Source organism: Zalophus californianus, chromosome 4 (assembly GCF_009762305.2).
Source record: "Zalophus californianus isolate mZalCal1 chromosome 4, mZalCal1.pri.v2, whole genome shotgun sequence".
In the NCBI taxonomy this organism is placed as follows: Eukaryota; Metazoa; Chordata; class Mammalia; order Carnivora; family Otariidae; genus Zalophus; species Zalophus californianus.
Window position 1 is genome coordinate 24,926,965 of NC_045598.1, and position 22,419 is coordinate 24,949,383.

The 22,419-nt window shown below is 46.9% G+C and overlaps 1 protein-coding gene across 2 annotated transcripts; it reads right to left on the reverse strand.

Moving 5' to 3' along the window:
• Positions 1-1,410: 1,410 nt before the first annotated feature.
• On the reverse strand, positions 1,411-20,612 carry AK2 (adenylate kinase 2). 2 transcript variants are annotated; one of them, XM_027608561.2, is made up of 7 exons: positions 20,445-20,611; positions 13,098-13,223; positions 10,651-10,761; positions 10,427-10,521; positions 5,620-5,692; positions 4,268-4,463; positions 1,411-2,319 (listed from the first exon to the last, which is right to left on the reverse strand). In XM_027608561.2, exons 1-7 carry the CDS (start codon positions 20,541-20,543, stop codon positions 2,315-2,317), a joined length of 705 nt encoding a protein of 234 aa, XP_027464362.1. In that variant the 5' UTR covers positions 20,544-20,611; the 3' UTR covers positions 1,411-2,314. The 2 variants fall into 2 exon arrangements, with proteins under 2 accessions (XP_027464362.1, XP_027464356.1); XM_027608555.2 differs by lacking the exon at positions 1,411-2,319 and having other exon boundaries at positions 4,110-4,463; positions 20,445-20,612.
• Between the last annotated feature and the right edge of the window lie 1,807 nt (positions 20,613-22,419).

Below are 22,419 nucleotides of genomic sequence, written 5' to 3' on the forward strand. Positions count from 1 at the left end.
ACACTTTCCCCGGGTCCTCAGACTGGCAGTGAGCGGCCACGAACAAGAAGGCACCCGGGAGGGGCCCGTCTTACTGGAGAGCTGCCCAAGTCGCTGAATCACTTCAGTGACAAGGTCAAGGGGACAGGCTCGGGTGGCAGAGACTGCTTTCGGCGTGCCGCCTTGGCCTCTTCTGTGTGACCTTGCCGCTCCAGGCCTTGATCGCCTCACCTGTAAGACGGGAGGACAGCTCCGGCCGCCCGGGTGTCCCAGGAGGGCCCCGGAAGGTCTTGGCTACGAGGCCCGTGTGCAGTACCTGGCCTGGTGTCAGTGCTGCAGGCACGGGAGCAGTTCCAGTCAGTTTCCGGATGAGGACACCAAGCCGAAAGACGCGAACGAGAGGTCTCCCGGTCTCCTGTCAGGCCATTCTTCTCCACCACACCACTCAGCGGCCTCCTGGGCTGGGTCCACGGGTCTGTCCCCCCAGTTTGTTGCATGATGATCAAGGAAGGGACGAATGCTTTCATGGGGCATTTAAACAGCTTAGGGAACGGAAAGATCAGAGTGAGTCAGTCGTGTTGGCACCGGAAATGACTGTGGAGCTGGGGAGGTGGGGAAGCAGAGGGAGGCGCTGGCTCAAGAAGTGGCATTTAACATGCCCATGACCACTCTGGATCTCTCCAGAACAAGAAAGCCTGAAGGACAGCGGTGCTCCCAGGCCGGCTTCTTCTGGTTTCGGGAACAGCAGTCATTTCTCAGAAACCAACCTGCAGAGGCAGTCCTTCCAAAGAGCCTGAGAGCTTCAGCTTGGCTCTTTGGCTGAGCAAAAAATGGATTTATAAAGAAGCAACCAGGAGTGTTAAAGAGACAGCCAAAAATCTGGCTAGGGATGAGAAGCACTGGCTTTCTCGGCTGTGGACAGCTGTCCACTCAATAATTCTCCAGCCCAGCACGAAGCAGATATTTTTGTATATATTCGGATCTAACTAACATTTATCAAGTGTCTGTTGTGTGCCAGGCGCCAAGCACAAAGCTGCTTTTTATAAACTTCATTTAATGCCAACAAGTCTGAGAAGGTGGCATCACACCCCTCTTTTTTCAGACAAGGAAACAGGAGCAGAGTAAATGATTGGCGGGATTCCTCACACCTCCTCTGTGCTTCAAGCACAGTGCAATGATTGGCCGGGATTCCTCACACCTCCTCTGAGCTCCAAGCACGGCGTGGTCTCCACGAAGCCAAGCTGCCTTGTCCTGCCTGCATCTGAACTGAGGCTCAAGAGGGTGTGGCTCATCTTATGAGCACACACTTTGGACCTCCCTGCCTTGTGACTTCTAGTGACAAGAAGGGGCTTCCAAGCCAGATTCAGAATTCAATGCCGTTTTTTTTTTTTCCTAGCCCAGATCCCCTCAAGAAAATGTCACAACAGGGGATACAAATTTTTAACATACTTTATTGATTTAGGGGCCAAACAAGGCAGCATTTGGTCAGTTAAGAAAGGCACCTCATTGAAAATAATACATCACAGTGCTGACGAGTGATCCCAGTCACAGGATTTGAGGATGGAAAGGACAATCTTTGGATTATGTTGCTTAGGACACTTGCTCGTTTATTAACAAGGGTCCCTTCCCACATCGTGGATGCAAGATGGTAAGAGTGCAGGGATGCTGGGTGGCTGCTGGGAGCTGACCCATGAGAAAGGGTGGACCGGCAAACAGCAGTGTGTCGTTAGGAGGGAGACCAGCCTCGCCTTCCCCACAACTCCAGTAAACGTGATTGGCTGAGCCACCGCCCCCATGAACACGCCCCCCCCCACCCCACCCCATCTCTTTACGACGTGGAGATGATCTTTTGTCTCATGGTGCAGAGAACCAGGGCCAGGAGTCAAACCCCCGCCCTGTTCCAAGCTTTCAGAAAGACAGAACAACAGTTTGACTTCCTGCATTCTTAGGCTGGCAACCCATGAGGCTCTGAGATAAAAACTGAGGTCTCAGGGCATTTGGCTTTAAAATATATTGTCACCAATCCACAGTAAATGAAACCTGGATTCCTCAGAAACAATACTGCACCTCCCTATTTCTATTTACAGCCTTTAATGTGTTTTGTTTTTTTTTTTTATTTCACCCCTCCTCTGTACTTTCTCAGACTCCTCTAGGACGTGTGAAAGAGATGGCCTCACTACCACATTGCTGCTCTTCGTTACTCCTTTTGGGCCCTCCTCATTCCTCCCTCTCCATCCTCACCCTGACCACCCCTCCCCTCTGCCCAGCACCTAAAGAGCAGGGATCACGCCGTGGGGTGATGAAGAGTGGTGCAGTCTCGCCTGGCCTTCTGTTACTAGGCTGAAATAGAGAGGAAACAAGAGAGAACAAAACGGGTTTTTAAAAACCAAGTAAATAACAGGAGGGCTGGCATGCATGCCCCAGCAACCAAATGCAACAGACAATGGACATTTCTGTCAGGAGAAAGCTCTCAATCCTGCTGAGGTTAAGGCTGTGTAATCAAACGAAACAAAAATCTAAATCCTGACCACCCCCAAAAGGACATATGCATCCTGCACGTTCTAGGTTCACCAGCAGCCCAAATATGCGCACGTGAATGTAGATGGACGGGCAAAGATCACACACGTTCAATTAGCGAACGGTCAACGTCCGCCACCTCGAGGCCAAGTGCCTGCAACTGTCCCCTGTGAAAGGGGAGTGGACTCCAGGATCTGTGAGGCCTCCCTCCCCCAGAGAGGGGCTCCAGACCCCTGCAGACACGGCTCATAGTTTTGGTTTCAGTCCTCTTCCTTGAAGTCATGTGCTTCCCAGAAATGCCCCACACCAGACTAGGTTTCTGTTCAGAATGGGCGGAGTTAGTTTACAGGCAGGGAAGCAAGGCAGAGCAGAACTAGCAGACGCTCACTTGAACCAGATCAAAGGGAAGGAAGATGGCCACGTACCCATGCCCAGCTTCCAGGCGGACGGGGGACAAGCCCTCTGACAGTTCCACAGACAGCAGGAGACTCAGGTCAGACGGGGACTGGGACTCTAGAGCCCTCTGCACCAAGTCAGCAGATTATGCTAGGGCAGGCGGCATTTATTTACTGGGCCTGCCACTGGTTTTCCAATGTTTTTTTCCAGAGGCCACCGTTTTGTGGCCTCTCCCAACAGTCTATTTATTAATTCCTCTGTTTGCCACAAGTCAAACAGCACAGCATGGACCTCACGAAATGCTTAATAGTTGGGGGAACTAAAGTTAGGAATAAAAGCTGGTTACTGTCATAGATGATCTTATTTTGGGTGATCTTTTCTTGGGGAGTCTGTGGACAGAGTCTGAGTTTAAAAGAGACACATCTGATTGGGGTTTCATATCCTGGAGAGACTGGGTTTGAGTAAACTCGAATGAAAACGAGGCCAAGAATGGATCACCTCCAAATCACTGTTTTGTTCATACTTGGCAAAGGGAGGCAAACGTTAAAAATGAAAACAAACCTACCCTGGTCTCTTTGGGAAGTGGACTGGCTGCTCTCAGATGCCCAGCCTGGGATGTTCAGAACACAGTCTGAATTCAAAAGGACCGTCTACTTGGGTTCAATTCTTTGGCAACAATTCAGTTTTCACACAGGTCCCAAATGATCCCTACTTTATAGCACTGTGGTGCATATCACAGAAATATTCCAACTCAGCCTGGATCTTCCTACCTGGATACCCTCTCCCAGTTATTTCTGAGATCTGTAGCATAAATGCCTTTTCTTTCCACTTAGGGAAACAATGAACCGAACTCATGTGGCTTTTCACAGTGGGGTACAAAACAAGTGGGATTCCCTGCCCACATCTGCCGCCGGGGGCTCTGGCCCTGCTTGACTGCACGCGGTCCTGGACTTCCACTCAGCTGCTGGGGGCGGGCCGGACACCATGAGGTTCCAGCACTGCGGTGCCTGGCAGATACCTGAGTTAGGTTATCTTGGCAAAAATAAGTAAAAATCAAGAGTATGGCTAAAGAAATAAACAGCTGGTAAAGCAACCTTGCCTGTACCTTAGAAAGAAGGAAGAGTGTACATGTACCTAGACCAATGAGACACACACACACACACACACACACACACACATACACATAGATGAGATGAGAGTTGCCCACACGCTAAAGATACATCAAGCAAGTGCTTTTTTAATTGGTACAACAAATGGTATTTGAGGAAGCTTCCCTCTACCTGCTCTGCAATTCCCACCCACTCCCTCAACAGGGATAGGAAGAGAGAAATTCCTTTTTGGACCCAACATTAGATAAACATAACCAAGTCTTTACATGTGGCTTTGGAGAAGGCCGCTAGGATGCTGGCAAACACGATGTCAGGGGTCTGGGTGGCGTCGATGACAGAATGGATCCCTCGTTTCCTGTAGTACTCCACCAGCGGGGTGGTCTGAGTGTGGTAGGCCTCCAGGCGGATTTTCAAGGCCTTCTCATTATCATCTGATCGGCGGACCAAGGGTTCCCCAGTGATCTGATAACAGGAAGGGGGCAGTGAAAGTCTGGGACTGTTAGCAAGGTTTCCAGATCTGCGATGCTATCTGCTCCCAAAGGCCATCAGAGGGAAAGGCAGACAATCTAGATCCCCTCCACTAAAGGTCTCTAAAGAGCTTTGCTACTCCCGGGAAGTTGGTCCCAGGAGCAGACCAACCAGTCCAGAGGAGCCGGGGAGCCTGAGGCAGCAAAGCGTGAGGAAGGGGGTTTGTGGGAGGAAGACGGGCAAGGCCCCTCTCTCACAGCTTCTGCTCAGGTTGCTTGGCTTCCAAGGTGAACACTTCTAGGGTCAGAAGCAAGAAAGACAGAGGCCCCCGAGACCAGGAGAATACATCAGAATCAGAGATGCATTCGCCATTGTAACCTTAGTCACCGAAGTCTTTGGTGTTTTCACTAGGGTGGTGGCCTTCAGCATTCTGAAAGTGGCAAGCGGAGTGAGAAAGAACTCTGAATGGCAGAATTCCCAACCGTGGGAAATGTGATTAAGATGACACGAAGGCTTGGAAACCTGTAGGACCTGATGAACTTTTCTCAAGTGACAAAGGCAAACCCACGAGACTCTTACTATCGCCTGCATGTTCTAAAACAGACGAAATGGACTAGTTACGGCAAATGTTACAGTGAACATCTACGAGACCCTCCCTGTTACATCTGCAAGACTGTCATGAGCACTTGGCAATGTTAATCTAGCCCAAATAGTCTGAATCTGTAGGACACAGCAAAATCACCAGAGAGAAGGGACATTCTTCCGAAGTAGGACCAGTCAACACATTTCTCTTCAGTCCTGTTCTCCTAGCTTGGCTCTGCTTCTGGGCTTCCAAGAAGCCTTCTCCTGAGATTAGTCAACCATTTGGGTCACGGTGATACCAGAACGGGGCTGCTCTGGACCAAAGACAGGTATAAACCGGGCACTATGAAGGAGCCGGTGCTGGTAGCCACCTCAAAGTCAAACAGTAAACCACTGGGGGAGTCGCTCTGTAGCCAGAAGAGCCACAGCCCACGTGATTTATTGGTCGGTGTTATTTCTCATGGTTAATAATATTGGTAGGAATAAAGGGAAGATGGAAAGAACAAAGAACAGGAAGGAATAAAGGGGAAGGAAGGAAAAGGAGATTTCCTGTCCTGGGTTTACATACGTCATCTTTCATGTGTTCCTTTGGGGGGTTGAACTCCTCGTGGTAGGAACGGCCACTCAGAGGGTGAATCAGCCTGAAAGACAGCAAACGAACACGAGTCAGGTTGCCTGAAAGTAACCCTGAACCCTAGGGTTCAAGTTGACAAGCAATGACAGAGGAGCTGGATGTGAGGACTTCACCAGGCACAGCACCCAGCCATAGGCGTTCCTTGCTTGGGAAGATAACTGGGCTTCCAGGAGAGCTTATGCCAGAGGGAGTATGATTTCTATTTTGCACCAATGTGATGAGTATCTGGCTACCAAGGCTGGTGTAAGTACCTAATTCAGGAACCAGGTGCTGGTCTCACACAGCCATTCAATCTATTCACCCACTCGCCCAATAAATGTTCACTAAGTGCTTAGTCCGATTCAGGCCTTATGCTGAATCCAGGGGCCACACTGCAACGAGTCAAGATCCCTGATCACAAGTAGTGCTTACTCTAGTAGGAGGGACAAATGTGGAAAAAACCTAAAATAACTGTGACTCATCCTTTAATAGAGATTTGTGCAACGTGCTACGGGGGCCAGAAGACAAAGAAGCTAACCCTATTTTCTATCCCAGTTTGGTTACAAAAACCAGAAAGGTGTGATGGAAAAATATGTATTGCAGATGCAAACACCACCAGACAGGGCAACACCCCTCTGCAGTCACATAGATAAAAGGCGGCCCAAGCATCGGAAGGCCAAGCAATATGAACACTGGCTCCAGGAGAAATCACCTACTCAACAAGTCATGAAGTGCCCAAGAATAAAGCATTTAGCTGGCACTGAAAATGTAGCTGGGCCCCCCATCTGTGCTGTGCCCCCTTGGGCTGCAAACCTGAGTTCCTGACTGGGAGCGGCCACACCATGGGAGCCCAGAACCTAAGAAGGGAAGAAGGCAGGCCAAACCCTGCTAGCAGCCAGGGCCTGTCTAGTTTCCTGTTTGTGCCAACCCAGGCTTTTTTACTGAACAGATGTCTGCTTTCCTCATGAAGGTCTGTTACACCAGAGCTTCCCAACATTTTTCACCTCTTGGCATACGCAGATATTTATGCAGTACTTGTGTGCTTCCCCTCTGGAATAACCCAGGCCTACCCAGCTGCTCTGATGGCTGATCGATATCTCAGCACATCAGTTGGGAAAGTCCGGGTCAGACTATCAAAGCCTGGGCAGGGGCGCCTGGGTGGCTCTGGCTCAGTCGGTTCAGCATCAGGCTCAGGTCATGATCTCAGGGTTGTAAGACTGAGCCCCGCATCAGTCTCCACACTCAGTGCAGAGTTTGCTTGAGATTCTCTCTCCCTCTTCCCCTCCCCTGCTCTCTGGACAGCACACTTTTGGGGGGCCAAGTGGTCCATTTATAGCACTGGTGGGGGAGAGGTGATGGCTGAGTAAAATAAGCTACCCTGGGTGGTCTGTGCCTGTTAGGTGACAGGAGGTCACAGAGGCGAGGTTCCTCTGGTGCCTCCAATGGGAGACCCAGGGAGAGACTGCTGGGCTCAGCTATAGCTTTCCCTCTGTGAAGGGCTGCAAGCATGAGACGTGGACCATAAGTCTTCACCTTCTGGAGAGCACAAGGCACACAGCAACCAGGCTGCGGCAGACACGACTCTTTCCTTGCCACATCCCTACATCTCTCGCTTACTCCGTCCGATTCCCTCAGCCCTCCAGTTACATACAGCACACTGCTCCTTCCCCACTCAGACTTCATTTAAAGTCTCATTCCCTAGGAGGGAAATGAAAGTAAGTCCAAGATCCAAGTTTTCAAAGTGGGATTGGCCTCAGCACCAACTGCAATAGCTCTAAGGGCCACCGAGCCGGACCTAGCGATGGAGGGCGTGATGTGAGGGATCAAGGCTGGGGTTCTAGAGCCACTGCTGTCTTAAGTATCACACTTCAGATGCCTGTTTTCTCAGCTGCAAAGTGGGGATGACTTGAGACATCAGGACAGCCAACTGGTAGGATAATTAGTAGACAACACTGAAAAAGTTAAAACCAACAACCGCTAACCATAGGTATTCAAAACATAAAGTATGACTCATAATATTGTCAGAAGTGAGGTCAGAGCTAATCAAAGATATTTACAGTGGGGTTTAATCATGTCAGATTTAAGTAAGATCCAACTAGTTCCTGCCTCTTTGTCTTCCGACCAACATTGTAGTAGAAGGCAGAAAGCGGGCTTTCAGTGCTAGTTCTGCCACCGACCCATACAGGGAACTTGAAAACAACTTTACCAGCCTGGCATGTCGTGTTTCTTCCTCTGTGAGGGAGAGGGTCACACCACACCACTCACTCCCAAACCTAGACACTGAGTCTTCTTCATCCTCTACAACAATCCTGTAGTTTGCTCTTCAGAACCTCTCTGTTCCCCACCAGCCAACCCCAGTTAAAAGCCTCCACAACTCCACAAGGGGATCAGAATCAGCCTCCTAGGTGGGCTCTTGTCTGTTTCTCCTTTCCCCCAGTTTAGCCTGTATGCCAGGGCCAAACTAATGTTCTTAGCATGCTGTTCTTGCCATAACACTTCATGGCTTAAGAACATCCCATGACTGATATGCCTATGCTCTTCACCTTGGCGAACCTTCCCCAGTCAAGCGCCCATCTGACCTCCCAACAGCACTTGTTCTGCCACCCAGCCCCCCAGATCCTGCCTCCAACTCTGAACAGACATTCTGCCACCAGCTCCAGCTAGAGGCCCTCTCCTAACCCATACTCATTCTCGCCTCTACTCTCTTCCCGGAGAGCCTCACCGAAATCCTCTCCATCCAGGAAGGCCATGTTTGACATTGCTCCTCTCCTAGGCAGCCTTCCCTTCCTGCTCCCAGGCTCACTCCTTAGGACTACCCACTGCACTAACAAGCCCAGGTTTCTTGTATGGCTTGTAGACTCTCTTGAGGTCAGAGATGGGCATATTGTTCTTCTCTACCCTCTCCTGGTCCCCAACCTGAGTCTAGTACGATGCTGCACACAGAATGGGCACGCAGGAACATGGGCCCATCGATGCAAAGGCCCCCAGGGTCAACTAGTACTGCTATAACATCTGCTTTGTACATCAGGGACCCCAGCCCTGGTGATGTGCCTCCCTGTCAACCTTACCACTTCTTGGCCTGCCTCCACTTTGTCTGCTCTGCCAGTGGCAATGCAAAAATACAGAAGTTCCTTTATTGAAGGTGCCTATGGAATAGCTAGAAACATGAAACCTGGACATTTGAACAAAAAATTAATGTAAGGTGGACCCACTGTATCTAATGTAGCCTCTCAGGAAAACACCTGTAACACTCACCCCGCTGCCTGTTTATATGTCTACCTCCCCCCATGAAGATACAGACTGCAGACACATGGAAAAATTGTGCAACCTCATGAGGAAATCAACTTAATAAAATTTACAACAAGAAAACATTTTCTCTCTAACTAAATCCAAAAGTTTACATGTACTATGATGGTCACAGCATCAAATTAACAGCAGACAACTATAAAAAAACACAACTGTACCACAATAAGGGGACAAATAAATAAATGATGGCTCGTCTACTGTGAAATACCAAGCAGCAATTAAAAATAATGGTCATGGATGTCTGGTTCAAGACGGTAGGCTGACCACCTTCCTGGGATTCCATTAAAATGACTAAGGGATATAAAAGCCAAAGCCCCCGATAAAGAAGAGAATGGGAGGAGGGTCTATTAGTGGCTGAGAACTTCCCACATATTTCTGGAAGGCACAAAGCAGATGGCAGAGTGGACAGTGATACAGGGTAGAGGAAATTATAGCCTAAAACAGTGGACCTTTCAGAGCAAACTTGTTCAGAAACAGAAGCATGCCTGTTCAATGGTGACTACTACAGAAAAACAAGTACTTTAAAGATTTTATTTATTTACTGTTTTAAGTAAACTCTACACCCAACATGGGGCTCCAACCTACAGCCCTGAGATCAAGAACTGAATGCTTCACTGACTTAGTCAGACTGGTGCTCCAAGGAACAAGCACTTTATTTATTTATTTATTTTTAAAGATTTATTTATTTATTTTAGAGAGCGAGCGAGAGAGAGCAAGAGAAAGAAAGAGTGAGGGGGTGGGCAGAGGAAGAGGGAGAGAGAATCCAAAGCAGATTCCATGCTGAGCGTGGAGCCGGATCTCACAACTCTTGAGATCACGACCTGAGCCAAAACCAAGAGACGGATGCTTAATGGACGGAGCCACCCAGGCGCCGCAAAATAAGTATTTGAAAATGAAACATGCAGGAAAGCAATAGTGGGTTTGGCTGAGGTGGCTGTATCATGAGCAAAATTTTCCTCCATTTTCTAAACTTTGTGTCAGTGGTCATATTATTTTCACACTACAAAACCTACAGCAAGGTATGGCAACTCCCAACCTAAACCAGATTTCAGGGCAGTGGAGATAACCATGTAAGGAATGGAATCTTTCTGAAGCACCTACTGTAAGAAAGGCTCAGAACAATGCATGTCATGGTATCTAAAATGCGCAACGGTTCCTCGAAGCAGGTCTTATTAACCCCACTCTACAGAGGAGGAAGCAGCCTTGGAGAGGTTAAGAAACTTGCCTAGGGTCGGGGTTAAAAGGTGACAAGCCTGAGATGCTGACTTCAAATCCCTTGCTCTTCTTTCCACATATCTCTATCCCGTGTCACCATTTCAGTGGATGTCACCAAACAAGACCAACCCACGTTCAAATGGCACTACGCTGCCTGGCTGGGATTGGGCAAGAGCAGCTCTGCTGGTCTGATAAAGCTCAGAGGAGGCAGGCCCAGGAGGGATCTTCAGAGGACAAATACCTTCCTGTGATTCTTCGGATCAGCAGAGAGTCCGGGATGCTGAATTCAATCACAGAGTCAAGCTTCTCTTTCCTCTTCTCCATGAGGTCATCGAGCTGCAAGAGAGTAAATGGCCCACCTGAACTACCAGAGCTTGATCAGAGCCATCTCCCTCAAAGTGATTAAGAGATAATGGGCCAAAAGTTCATTTTCATGCATCAGTGACACAAATTCAAGGCACCCACCATTTCTGCTTGCCTCACGGTCCTAGGGAAGCCATCTAGAAGAAAACCATTCTTGCATCGAGGGGTCTCCAAATTCTTCTCAATGAGCTCCACTACCATTTCATCGCTCACCTGGAAGTTAAGAACAAGACAGCCTTGGGCTTAAGTCTGTTAATTAGGTGACATGAGCCCAACTCCAGGGCCACAAGTTTGTGTCTGTATAACCTGATTACTCAACAGCATGTTTTCTTGACCCCAAAGAAGCAAAAATTAGAGCAAATGTGGAGTGGCTCCACATTTCAAAGAAAATTCAGTTTCATGATTTTTGTGGTTGCCACATGTGTTCTCTTCACTTGAGATTCTTTTGTGTCCCAACAATCTGGGTGAGGGAAGAGGACCCCACTGCCTGTCACCTGGATAGGAGGCTTCCATGTCTTAGGTCCTGAGGCCCTCTCTAGCCATTAGTCAGGATCCTTTCCAACAGATAATAGCTCATCAGCAAGCAGCTGTCTTCAAGGCACAAGAAAGGCAAGGGTTTCTGGCTGAGAGATCATTGAGGAGGGCTCCATGGGAGAATGGGGCTCAACAAAATGCAGAAAGGTACCAACTTTCCCTGTTTCACAATTCTGATTAGGCTAACAGTAAAGTGATTAGGCTAACAGTAAAGTGGTCCAGGCCATCCTGGACATGAGGTAACAGAGAAAGTCACTGAATTGGCAAGACTGGGTCAGAACCAAGGAAGTGAGGTGCCAGGCCAACACACCTCTTAGTCTCTCTAAAAGTCCCAATGAGGACCCTTCTCAGCTTCCGAAAACCGGTTTTCCTCCTGAGCTTTCAGAGAAAGAGAAGTTCCCTACCAGCATGACAGTGAAGGCTGCTAACACTCTTATCCTGGGACTGGCTGTGAACTTGGGGACAAAGTACAAGCTCTGTGACCAAGTGAAGGCTGGAGATAAGCAATCTCATGGCCATATCCCAATTTTTTCTCAGTACAAGATCTTCTGCCAAGACCCAAAGTTCAAAATATCTAGCTTTCTGGCTTAGCTCAAGGTCTCACAAACACGAAGGGAAAGCTAGAGTAAAGGGGCAGGTGGGCGGGAAGGGGTACCCTGGATACAGCTACGCAATCTCAAAGCCTACCAGGAGGTAATTCGGGGATAAAGGCAAAGCCCAAGGCCTTCCCCAACCAACATTCTAAGATATGAGAAGATCAGAGGGCCAAGCACAAAATGACTTCTGAAGGTGATTCCCAGATGATAAATATACCTTTTTCTCCTCCCATTCCCCCAAAATGGTAAATCTGATCATCTTCATGTTTGAACTTAAAAGAGGGAAATGTTGGGTGCCTGGGTGGCTCAGTCAGTTAAGTGTCTGCCTTTGGCTCCAGGTCACGATCCCAGGGTCCTGGGATCGAGTCCCACATAAGGCTCCCTGCCCAGCAGAAAGTCTGTTTCCCCCTCTCTTGCTCTCTCTCTCTGTCAAATAAAAAAATCAAATCTTAAAAGAAACCAGGGAAAATGTTAAGGAAGCAAATGATTTGTAACTTTGTAAGTACTTACAACACGGTGTACCTTCTTGCTCACGAATATTCTATACTATAACCACTGTTTCTGTAGTTTACATGTTTTCTTGGTGTTCTAGTTTATTAAAATGCCTGAAGGTGATTCCCAGAGGCCAAGTCCCAGAATAACTCAGTTACAACTAAGCTCTGGCACTAATCAAAGAAGATTTAGTAGATAATAGATTATAATAATCGTCCCATTGGATCAACTGGACTAAAAACGTAAGAAAATGCTATTATATCCCCCAAATGGGAGGAATTACTTTCGTCAATCGCCAAGCAATCCACTGTTAAAGACAAAAACACAAAGCCACAAAAATAGAGTTAAAACACTCTGTGGTTTCCATCCTCTCTCAGATACATTCTTGAGTTCTGGCCTAGGGATGGCAGTTTCATTTTTGGCTCTAAAACCAGGGCATATTACAAAAGGCCATCAGCACAAAGGGACCTCAAGAATACTGTAAATAGGGGCACCTGGCTGGCTTAGTCAGTGGAGCATGCAACTCTTAATCTCAGGGTTGTGAGTTCAAGCCCCACATTGGGTGTAGAGCCTACTTAAAAATAAAATTAAAAATATACATATAAAAAAGAATACTGTGAACAAAATAAATGCCACACATTCAGAATGTACCATGTAACCTGCTACTCTAGAAGTTCATGTAGTTTGTGTTTGTTAGAACACCCCGTAGCATAAGGCTGTCCAAAAGAACTTTCTACAATGGAAATGTTCTAAGTCTGTGCTGGCTAACAAACCCTTGAAATGCGGCAAGTGAGACTGAGCAGCTGAATTTTCAATTCAATTAAATCTAAATTAATTTTCATGGTTCCACGTGGCTGGTGGCCACCAAATGAGGCAATACAGATGAGACTCAGGAATATCCACATTCACTGGTACCACCAAACCTACCAGCTTTCCAGCATCCATAGTGGCCTTCAGCTTTTTTCCCAGTTCTGAGCCAGACGCCACCATGGCCCTCAGCATGTCCCCAGTAGCCAAATGGCAAACACAGAAGTTTTCGGCCAATTTGGGTGCCTGTGGCAGGGGGAAGATGAAAACCAAGATAGAGTTAACACTGAAGGCCCTGGCATCAGGCTGCCTGGGTGTGAACCTGGCCCTCTCACTCACTGGCTCTATGAACTTTGGCAAATGCCGATTTCCTTACCTATAATAGAGATAAAAGATAAAAAGATAACCTGATGTTACATTCTACTATAGAACGATTACAGGATTACAGTAAGATTTCTACGACAAAATACCTGTAAAACACTGAAAACTGTGCCTAGCACACAGGAACTAGTCATAAATATTAGGATACATAAAAAGAGCATTGGCTAACAGTATATACTTACATAGTAGTTTCAGGAGGCAGAATAGCCTTTGGTTAAGAGCATGGGCTTCAGAGTCAAAATTCTTGGGGTTCAGACACCAATCACTAGATATGTGACTTGAGAAAAATTATATCACCTTACTACCTTTCAAATTTCCTCTAAGTCAAATGGAAACAGTAGCAGGACCTCCATTACTGGGTTGCTGGGATCAAATGGAGTTCAACATATGTACATAGGGACCGGCACAGAGTAAATACTCAATTAATATTAGGTGGTACCATTACCCCTGCCCTAATTCCATGTTCATTCATACAGAAAGAAAACACAGATGCCTCTTCCAAGAACCCTGCTGGGAGCCAGGAAAACAAAAGACATGGACCCTGGCCTCTACAGGCTCCTAGTCTGGTGGACAACACAGCAGAATAAAGACTAGAACAGGAAGAAACTCTGGACAGTCTAACGGGGGTAGCACCCCCCTCTGCAGAATTCACAAGGAATAGAATCAGTTCAAGAAGCTTAATACTTAGCATTCTGGTTCAATTGTTTTATAAAATAAGTAGGGTTGGATTTTTTTTTTTTTTAAGATTTTATTTATTTGACACAAAGAGAGAGAGAGCCCAAGTAGGCAGAGCAGTAGACAGAGGGAGAAGGAGTAGCAGGCTCCCCGCTGAGCAGAAAGCCCTATGTGGGGCTAGATCGCAGGACCCCGGGATCATGACCTGAGCCGAAGGCAGATGCTTAACCGACTGAGCCACCCAGGTGCCCCATTAGGGTTGGATTCTTATTCAAACCAGTGCACTGGGAGTTTTCTTAGTTGCACACAGAAAAGGGAAATAGATGGGGCTCGGTGTAGCAAATTCTAGTTTGTGATTCATGGACTGGTTCAGCAAAGACATGACTTCATAGCAAAATGGAATCCAGATGAAGAAGGTGTTAAAAACTGCACTTTGGAAAACCAATGAAGATCAGGACCCCCTGGCAGTGGTGGTCCTCCAGGCTGGCGTGGTGGCCACATACCCAGAGAACTGAGCTCTTCTGCCAATCTTTCTCCTTGGTTTTGAAGTTAACTTGAGTGAACATTTTGGAGATCAGGCTTGTTCAAGGCAGAAGGCTGACCCGAACACCACAGAACCTAACTGTTCTATTTTCATCACCCCCAAACTGCAGGATTCTTAGGTGCTGTTCTGGATGATGGGATTCTACAGTTGTGTGGAAGAACGTTCCACTAGGGGAGACATGGCAAGGCATAAGAATAATTCCTTCATGCTCTGCCGGCTGCACGGGAGTCAATGTGGTGACTTTGGAGTCAGATTTACACAGGAATCCTCGCTAAGGCACTCAACAGCTGTGTGACCTTGGGCCAGTTACTTAACTTCTCAGCATGTTTCCTCACCAGTCAAATGGGGATGTCTACTTCATTGGGCTGTTGTGAGGATAAAAGGAAGTAAGTACCCAAAACATTAAGATACACAGTAGGCATTTAATAAAAGACCTCCTTCCACGGCACCCTGGGATTCTGATACAAGTTCGTGAAGCCCTGGGGCAGTGGCACAAGACGGGGTTCTTGGTGGTACAGATCTGGGTTGGAAACTGGGCCCCACAATTTACTCACTGTGCCCCCCGTGAACAAGTTATGCAGCCTTCTTAAGGCCTCAGTGTCTTCATCCCTGGAGTACAGATAATAATGCCTACTTTCAGAGTTGTTATGGGGATTTAATAAAATTATGTATGCCAAAGCATTCAGCATAGTACCTGGCATTTAGGGAAATAAAGGGAAACTATTAGTCGTTGAGGTCTGATTTAATCTCAAACTCACGTGTTTTCTCACCTTGAAATTATTTCTCTGCCTCCAGTCTTTCCCACTCCCACGTCCCATACTCCTGAATATGTAGCTGGAATCATCTCCTAATACTGTTGGGCGTGGGCTCTGCCCCCCCAACACACACACACACACACACACACACACACACACACACTCAGAAGCCTTCCATGTCTCCTTAGTGCAATAGGGGAGAAGTCCCAATATCTTAGTCTAGCGTTCAATATCCTCCATAATAACTTCCTACACCTCCAAGCTCTTCAAATTTACCCCCACAGATCCCCCCCATCTATATGCCTTGCACCACTGCAAACAGCAGCTCTATGTATGATTCCCAAATATATAACATAAGTCTCTCTGAGGACCTTGGCTTCTCTCCCTTCTACCCTTCCCTGTAGGCAAATTCTGAGCATCTCTCTCCCTAAATATTCCCAACTCCTTCTTCCTCTGATAAGGACTCATCAACATCAGCTAACTTTTGAGTGTTTGCAACATGCCAAGCAATTTCCCATGCACTGTTTTACTGTATTTAGTATGCATGATATACAACAAACCCATGAGGTAGGAACTATTTTTAATCTGTATTTTATAAATGAAATTCAGAGGCTAAATTGCCCAAGATCACACAGTTAGTAACAGCAGAGCTGGCAAGCCCTATCTCTTATCCATATTACAGGACCTTAATAAAAACACAACAATATTGACCACAGAGCCTGAGTGGCTGTCCCTGGAGGAAGGGTGTGTGTATGTGTATGTGTGTGTGTGGGGGGGGGGGGTGTGCACGCGCCTGGAAGGGAGCACAAGGAGAACTTCACCATGCTGGCAACATTCTGTTTCTTGATATGGATGTAAGCTACGCAAGTGTAATTGTGAAAACTGACATTATGAAAATTCAACAAGCTGCTCACTTATGATATTTGTACCTTTCTCCATATATCTTATACCTCAATAAAAAGCTTTTTAAAAAGCACTGAACCATGAGAGATGATGGACTCTGAAAAACAAACTGAGGGTTCTAGAGGGGAGGTGGGAGGGAGGATGGGTTAGCCTGGTGATGGGTATTCAAGAGGGCACATTCTGCATGGAGCACTGGGTGTTACACACAAACAATGAATCATGGAACACTACATCAAAAACTAATGATGTAATGTATGGTGATTAACATAACAATAAAAAAATTTTTTAAAAAAGCACAGAAACCTGTGTTTGAGTATCAGCTTTGCCTCTTAACTTACCATGTAACCTTAGGCCAGTGATTCTTTGAGACTATTTTTTTATCTATAAATTGGGGATAATATTAACGACATTACTGGCTGAGTAGGAGGAAGAATGGAACACTCTTGACAAATTATAGTTCTTGTTCTAACCCTGAACTACCCTAGCATTTGTCAGAGTCACTCATCTGACACTTTGCACATGGTACTTTGCACTGGTAGGCACTGTGTGCATGCATATTCATTTCTGCCTCTACATCCAGACTAATATCAACAGTGTAAGATGGCGACGCTGCTCAGGAATCAGTCATGAGTTCAAATGGAAGACCTTTGCTGCTTCTTTATGTATATCCTAGGGCAAGATCAGCTTTTGGGCCTCAGTTTATCAGTAAAAAAGGCATGGATAACAATAGGACCTACCTTCTAGGGTTGTAGGGTTAAATCAGATGACACATGTGAAATCTCTGACTGGGCGCCTGTCACATAACCGAGCAAAGGGTGACTATTTTGTTCTATTTTGTTGTATTATATCCTCTTGAGGGCAAGGGCTGCTCTCTGCATCCCTAACACCAAAACTATAGGGTAGGAGAAAAATCTAACCCAGGGTAGGAGATAGCAAAGAAAGAGCAGGGGCTTTGGAGCCATTCAGATGGAGGATCTGCCAATTACTTGCTATGTAAACTAGAGAACAGGCCCTTTGAACTTTAGTTTCTCTAACTGTAAAAAGGGTAATAAATGTATGGGTCTCACAGAGGTGTATCACTGCACTGACAGAGCTGATGGAGGTGACCTACAAGATGAAGAACTGGTATAAGTTGGACGCATGGAAAAAACTGTGAACAGGGCTGGCAGAGAAAACAGGAAATACACCTTGGTCATGCTATCTGGGAGGTGCTTTAAAATAATCTGTGAAGGGAGAGTGGGTGGGGAAGCAGTGGCCACCGGCTGATGGTTGTTGGGGCTGGGTAATGGGTACATGGGAACCAGTCCTCTTTTGTATTCAAACTCAGGGCACCTGGGTGGTTCAGTCAGTTAAGTATCTGACTCTTGATTTCGGCTCAGGTCATGATCTCAGGGTGGTGAGATCAAGCCTCGTGTTGGGCTCTGCACTGGGCATGGAGCCTGCTTGGGATTCTTTTTCTCTCTCTCCCTCCCTACCCTCTCTAAAAATAAAAAATAAAAAATAAATTTAAAAAAAGACTGGGGGGGGGCGCCTGGGTGGCTCAGTCGTTAAGCATCTGCCTTCGGCTCAGGTCATGATCCCAGGCTCCTGGGATCGAGCCCCGCATCAGGCTCCCTGCTCCGCAGGAAGCCTGCTTCTCCCTCTCCCACTCCCTCTGCTTGTGTTCTCTCTCTTGCTGTGTCTCTCTCTGTCAAATAAATAAATAAAATCTTAAAAAAAAAAAAGATTCTCTCTCTCCCTCTCCCCTACCCTCCACGCCCCCCCATCTCTCATGCGCTCGCTCTCTCTCAAAAAAAAAAATTAAAAAAATTAACCCTCCTCACAAATTCTTCATAAAAAAAAAGTTAGGGGGTGCCTGGGTGGCTCAGTCGGTTAAGCATCTGCCTTTGGCTCATGATCCCAGGGTCATGGTATCGAGCCCTGTGTTCTCCCTCTGCCCTTGGCACTCACCCATCTTGTACTCTCACTCGCTTCCTCTCTCTCAAAATAAATAAATAAAATCATATATTATACATATATATATACATATATAAAGTTAGGCAGTGGCACCTGGCTGGCTCAGTTAGTGGAGCATGAGACTCTAATCTTGAGGTTGTTGAGTTCAAGCCCCACATTGTGGGGGGCGGGGGGGAAGGGTAGATCCTACTTAAAGAAAAAATAAAAAAAAAAGGATGTGTCTGTAGACGAAATGCTTCTGGAGGCTGCCACTTTGCAACCTCTGATTTATGAACACTGCTGTTTTTTTTTAAAACTCCATAAAACTACAATCATTAGTATTCCTATTATCCCACTTATGAAAAGAAAGGTGTATGGAGGTTAAAAGACTTGTGTTTCCTCAAGTCCCAATTACATCCCCTCCACTTCCAGAAAGCCTTCTCTGACCAATGCCTGCTGTATGCACACCCTTATAAATCAGCTCATAAGTATAATTTCCTTCAAAACTTCCTGAATACATCACCCTTTACATTGAAATACATCCACGTTGGGGGGAGAGGAATGTGTAAGATGAGGGAGTCAATAATTATTGAACGCCTATGATGTGCCAGGTTGTCATTTAGGTCCTTAGGGGTGCTTTACACATATATATAACACACTCTTCCAATATCCTGGTCAGCTTTTGGTCTACATGAGTAAGGACCTTATCAGTCTTGTTCACTGCTCTAGCTCCAATGTTTGGTACTCATGAAATGCTGAGTAAGTAAGGTAGGTATTATCACTATTTTTCAGGTGAAGACACTTAAGGCTTAGAAGTTACAAACTTGCTAGACTATAAAACCCTTGTCTCAGCACTGGGATGGGTTGTTCATTATGCAACTAATGAAATTATTAACTTCTGTATGAACTAAGAAAAAATAATTGAAGCATTTGAGCTACCCTGTTTATACTCACTCACAGCAAATGTTTGTAGAGTCTGGGATTAAACATTCCTAGGCTGCAGTTTCCCTAATAACGGAGAGTGGTAGCAACAGGAAAAAGACTTCAAAGTTACTGAGGTCAAGGGGATTAGGTAACAGTGAGTTCCGAGGATGAATCTGCTCCAGCTATAGAAAAGGGAAAGTGGTCGTTCTTGACCTAGTGCCCAAAGCCAAAAAGCAATTATCACAGGAATAAGCTGAATCTCCCAGACTTCCCTTGTCATCACCCACATTAATCTGTGTCCTTCATCTATTTCCAACCCCATCAAGTGCCAAGTGATGTGCTGGGTACCAGAGGGGGCCCAAGAACAAGTAAGACAAGATCTTTTCAAATGCTAGGAAAAGTGGGCACACAGCTGTCCCCAGAACACCATTCATTTAGGCGCTCAGACTTTCAGGAATTCCCTCTTAAGAACCTAACCACCAACAAGAACCTGTGGACTGGGGAGCAATGCCAGGCCTTATACAGGAAGGGGACATTGATAATCCAACCTAGGGGCTTCCAAATCTTAAAATGAGATCATAAATCCCAACTCTGATCTATGGGTCCATTACAGCCCAGACACCAAGTGAGGCCCCACAGTCCGCTAAGGTAGAAGGTAACTTTAGACTCCAAACTCCTGGAGTCCTATGGTTCCTGAGGTTCCAGACTACAGGAAGTCAATTTTCCTATCTTGGGAAAGCAACCTGATCTCTCTAGGCCTGTTTTCTTCTCTGTATGTTGAGGTACCCTCTCCCATTTCACCAACTTAACTAACTGGCTCACGCAGGTCATACCTCATTTCTCTTAGAACTCCTAATCAGCACATACCAGCTGCCCCCCTGCCCCACGTGCCGGAGATGCTCCTCCACCTTCAGTCATTAATCCTAACGAGCAAGGTCCCCCTACCCCGAATGCCCGGAACATAACCCTGGACAATCCACTCCCACATCGCACGGAATCTGGGGTCCCTGACTCCGCTCAGGCTGTAATCTCGATGCCTCAACCGAAGGCTCACCCTACCACTCAAACCCTCTCTGCTTTTAATCCCTTAAGGGACCAGTCCTTTGATTTTCCCAACATGACACCTCAAGTCTAGATCCCTCCAGAACGCTAATCCTAACCCAGACTTCCCCCGATCTCCAATTGGACCCTCTCCCAAACGCCTTAGCAGAACCCCAGACGCCGGCCAGGAGCCCCCACACCCTCCCCAGGCCTGAGCCCACGGTCGCGCTCCAGGGCGATCCGGACCTCCGGCCGTTCTGACCTTGGAGTTCCACAAGCTCCGCCGCCAAGCCCGTCCCTGTAGCTCACCTGGGTACCCTTGCCGGCCCCGGGCGGCCCCAGCAGCACGGCCCGGATGCCTTTAGGACACTCTGTGGCCGCTTCGGACGCGGGGACGTTGGGAGCCATGGCCGCCAAGACTCCGCTCAACCCGCCAGCACACACCTCGCAGGTTCAGCGCTTCCAGTTTAGCTCGCCGCGCACGCCACGCACGGCCCGCTCGCCGCTAACACTGGTCGGCCGCCACGTCCGTCAGGTCGCTCCGCCCGCCCCTGAGGGTGACGGACACTTCAACTTACTAACCAGGAGGCGATACTGGAGAAGGCTGCTTTTGATTGGGCAGGATCGGAACGGGAGTAAGGAAGGGGCGGGCCATCATATTCGCCGGGGGGTGTGGGGGGGGCGGGGGGGTTGGGGCTCAAGGCGGGTGTGCGGAGTGGGCGGGAAAAAGTGAAGCAAGAGCAAAGGCCCGGCTGGGAGTTCCAGGTTGGCTTTGACAGTTAATGACACTGGCTCAACTCCGGTGAAGTCCTATGAAATTACCTCTGGGAGTGCAAATGGGTGAAATCAGTCTTAGAAGACAAATTGATAATATGTATCCAATATCCTTTGGCCCAACAACTGCACTTCCAGGAATTCAAGATATAATCAAAGAAAGATATGCGTGAAGATTTGTGTAACAAAGGTATTACTTGTAGCACTTGCAACAGCCAAAAAGGCTCGAATAAGCAAACCAAAGAACAACACAAAAACAAAGGCAATCCCAAACGTTCAACAAGAGATTGGTTAAATAGATTGCAACAAATTTGTATACTGAATTCCCCCCATTGTATAAAATATTTAAACACATGGGAAAATGTTCACCAAACAGGATACGAAATTACAGTTACAACAAAATCCCACCTTTGAGTTACAAGCAATGATCTCTGTACACTGTGATTATAGGGGCCTCTCCCCTTCTTTGTGCATGTTTATATTTTCGTTCCATAATAAGTTCCATAATAAACAGATACTACTTTTATAATAAAACAACCTTTTTAAGTCAGGAAAGGGTAGTTTTTCTCAAAAGAGATAAGCTTCTCTTGGATAGGAAAAACATTTCTACAGCTTTTTGGTTGCGGGAGTTTCGTCCACACCCCCTATGAAGCAATCCCTGAGAACCTGGCAAGACCTGCCCCAAGGGCCCCTTTGGGCCTGTAGTCAGGAGCGTGATTGTGAAACAATTATGTTTCCCCACAGGCCCTTAGCAACTCATTTCCTACATCCTGGTGGTGAATTTGCTCTCCCTTCAGTGTGGTCGCTTCTATTTTACCTCACAAAAGAAATGAACATTTATTCCCCCTCTCCACACTGGACTTCTACAAGGTGCCTGACCTTGAAAGAGGCAGAAATTGTTAAATCCATTTTTCAGGGAAATATGCAGTGGTTAGCCCAGAGCCACACAGTGGCAGGGTCACAGTTAAGACTGTGGATGATGAGCTGGTGCCCCAGAGAGCACAGGGTTTGTGGGGTGAGGGGGAGGGTAAGGAACAAGCACATTTTTTTTTTTTTCTGGTGGAAGCTTCTATGTAGCCAACATTCACTTCACTCCAAGAAAGCCAGAGTTTATCGAGGTTTGCTGTGCCCAGGGCACCAGGCAAGGGGCATAGGAGCAGTCTTCCCTTTCTACCACCAATCCCTACAGTGATTTCTACCAGGCACGGATCCCTCAGGAAGGAAAGCAACTGAGACTATACAGAAATAACACAGTATAAAGTTCACTCATTCAAATTTTAATAATGGCCTAGTCTTTGAGGGCATACTAAAGACCATAAGGGCGATATTGATAGCCCTGGGGAAGGAAGGAGTACTTCATTCATTTATTCACTCAACTTAATTTGTAATAATAACTGCTACATCTACTTATTATTGGGTACTGCATGCCAGCCCTGTGCTGACACTTTACATGTATTACCTCATTTAATTTGCACAATAAACTATGTATGTAATTACTTTATTTTCTGCA

Coding starts and splice junctions, on each gene's coding strand:
- AK2 (XM_027608555.2), bottom strand. CDS start 20,543: ATGGCTCCCAACGTCCCCGCGTCCGAAGCGGCCACAGAGTGTCCTAAA. Junction 10,762..13,097: donor CTATGGATGCTGGAAAGCTG/GTAGGTTTGGTG, acceptor CTTAACTTCCAG/GTGAGCGATGAAATGGTAGT. Junction 10,522..10,650: donor CCGTGAGGCAAGCAGAAATG/GTGGGTGCCTTG, acceptor ACTCTCTTGCAG/CTCGATGACCTCATGGAGAA.